General features: G+C 51.6%; 1 protein-coding gene across 1 annotated transcript; it reads left to right on the forward strand.

Moving 5' to 3' along the window:
- Positions 1-8: 8 nt before the first annotated feature.
- LOC119344358 (probable methyltransferase TARBP1) lies at positions 9-1176 on the forward strand. Its single transcript, XM_037614819.1, has 2 exons — positions 9-74; positions 161-1176. The coding sequence occupies exons 1-2, from the start codon at positions 9-11 to the stop codon at positions 944-946; spliced, it is 852 nt and encodes a 283-aa protein (XP_037470716.1). The 3' UTR covers positions 947-1176.
- Positions 1177-1618: the final 442 nt, after the last annotated feature.

A 1618-nucleotide genomic window follows, 5' to 3' on the forward strand; every position in this document is an offset into this window, starting at 1 on the left:
TTTTTTTTATGCAGTCGTCTGGCTTTGAATGTGTTCCAGTGTCGGTGTTGGAGCGAGTAAATAACTTTTTGAACGTAAGCACTTTGAAATTGAGGTATCTTGTTGTGTTGGCTTGAAACTGCGTCTCCTTAATGATTTAGCTGTATGTATGTAATATCAGGACGTGAGGGAGGAGCTGAGGCATTCTATGATAAAGGATTCAGCAACAATCAAGAACGAGGGCCTGGCGGTGAGAAAACACGAGGAGGGCACCGAAGAGAAGATAGTAGCCAGTCAAGATTTCCAGAAGAAGATCATACCCCACCGGGACTTGGAGCAAGCAGCAAGCAGCAACGGCGCGGTCATGGGCAACAACGACATCTCACGACTGCTCTTCGAGATGGAGGAAGACGACGACACGTTCAACCTGGCGGTGGAGTCGAGGAAGGAGGCGGCGGAGACGGTGAGGCAGAGCCGGCAGGATCTGATCGTGGTGGCGTCGCTGGTGGAGCGGATCCCGAACCTGGCGGGGCTGACCCGGACGTGCGAGATATTCAGGGCGGGCGGGCTGGCGGTGGGGGACATGGGGGTGGTCCAGGACAAGCAGTTCCGGCTGATCAGCGTGACGGCGGAGAAGTGGGTGCCGATGGTGGAGGTGCCGGCGGAGAGCATGAGGGCGTTCTTGCAGAGGAAGCGGGCGGAGGGGTACACGGTGGTGGGGCTGGAGCAGACGGCCAACAGCGTGGCGCTGGACGAGTTTGTGTTCCCGGCCAAGACGGTGGTGGTGCTGGGCAGGCAGAAGGAAGGGATCCCGGTGGACATCATCCAGGAGGCGGTGGACGTGTGCGTCGAGATCCCGCAGCTTGGCGTCGTCCGGTCACTCAACGTACATGTCAGCGCCGCCATCGCCATCTGGGACTACACCCGCCAGCAGCGCGTCCGCTCCTCCTCCTCCTCCTCGCTGTAGGTAGCTTCCGGTTCTCCTTCCTGTTGGAGTAAACCAGAGAAGGCTGCCATGTCTGTTGTTGTAACATGCATGGACCTGATCATCCATGACAAAACTGATCATGAACCTTCCTTAGCCAGGACTAGATTGTTAGCTAGATTTATGCACCGAACTGGTCATGCATGATGAAAACACTTTGCAAGAAGATGTCAACCACTCTTGTTAAGATTAGATGATAAGTTCCTGCTCTCCATCGCCGTGTCGTCGTCGTCGTCGTCGCTTCTTGCTGCAAGTACTCAACCACTTGGAGAGAAATTTGACCAGGCATGATATATATATCTGATTGACTTGATCATAACAGGGGCTGCTACATATAATAGTTGTGTTAGGTGCACTCATGCATGGATTGACGTGCCCTGATTTCAAATTTGACCAGGCATAGTTGACACAATCCAGACTGTTACTCATATCTAGTCCCAGATGGAGTAGCTCAATTTGCTTCTTTATTTATAAATTATTAAAGGGGAAATGTGTCCCTTAGGCATACTAAAAGTGAACTTGATGATGCACAGAACTTTTCTTGGATTTGAGTATGGCTGACCATGTCTCAAAAGTTTATGCAAAATAACCAGTAGTCTCACTAGCCAGAGACCATTTCTATGGGTTGCTCCTTTCCACTTGACTATGTCCATT

This window comes from Triticum dicoccoides, unplaced genomic scaffold, assembly GCF_002162155.2.
Source record: "Triticum dicoccoides isolate Atlit2015 ecotype Zavitan unplaced genomic scaffold, WEW_v2.0 scaffold166211, whole genome shotgun sequence".
Lineage (NCBI taxonomy): Eukaryota > Viridiplantae > Streptophyta > Magnoliopsida > Poales > Poaceae > Triticum > Triticum dicoccoides.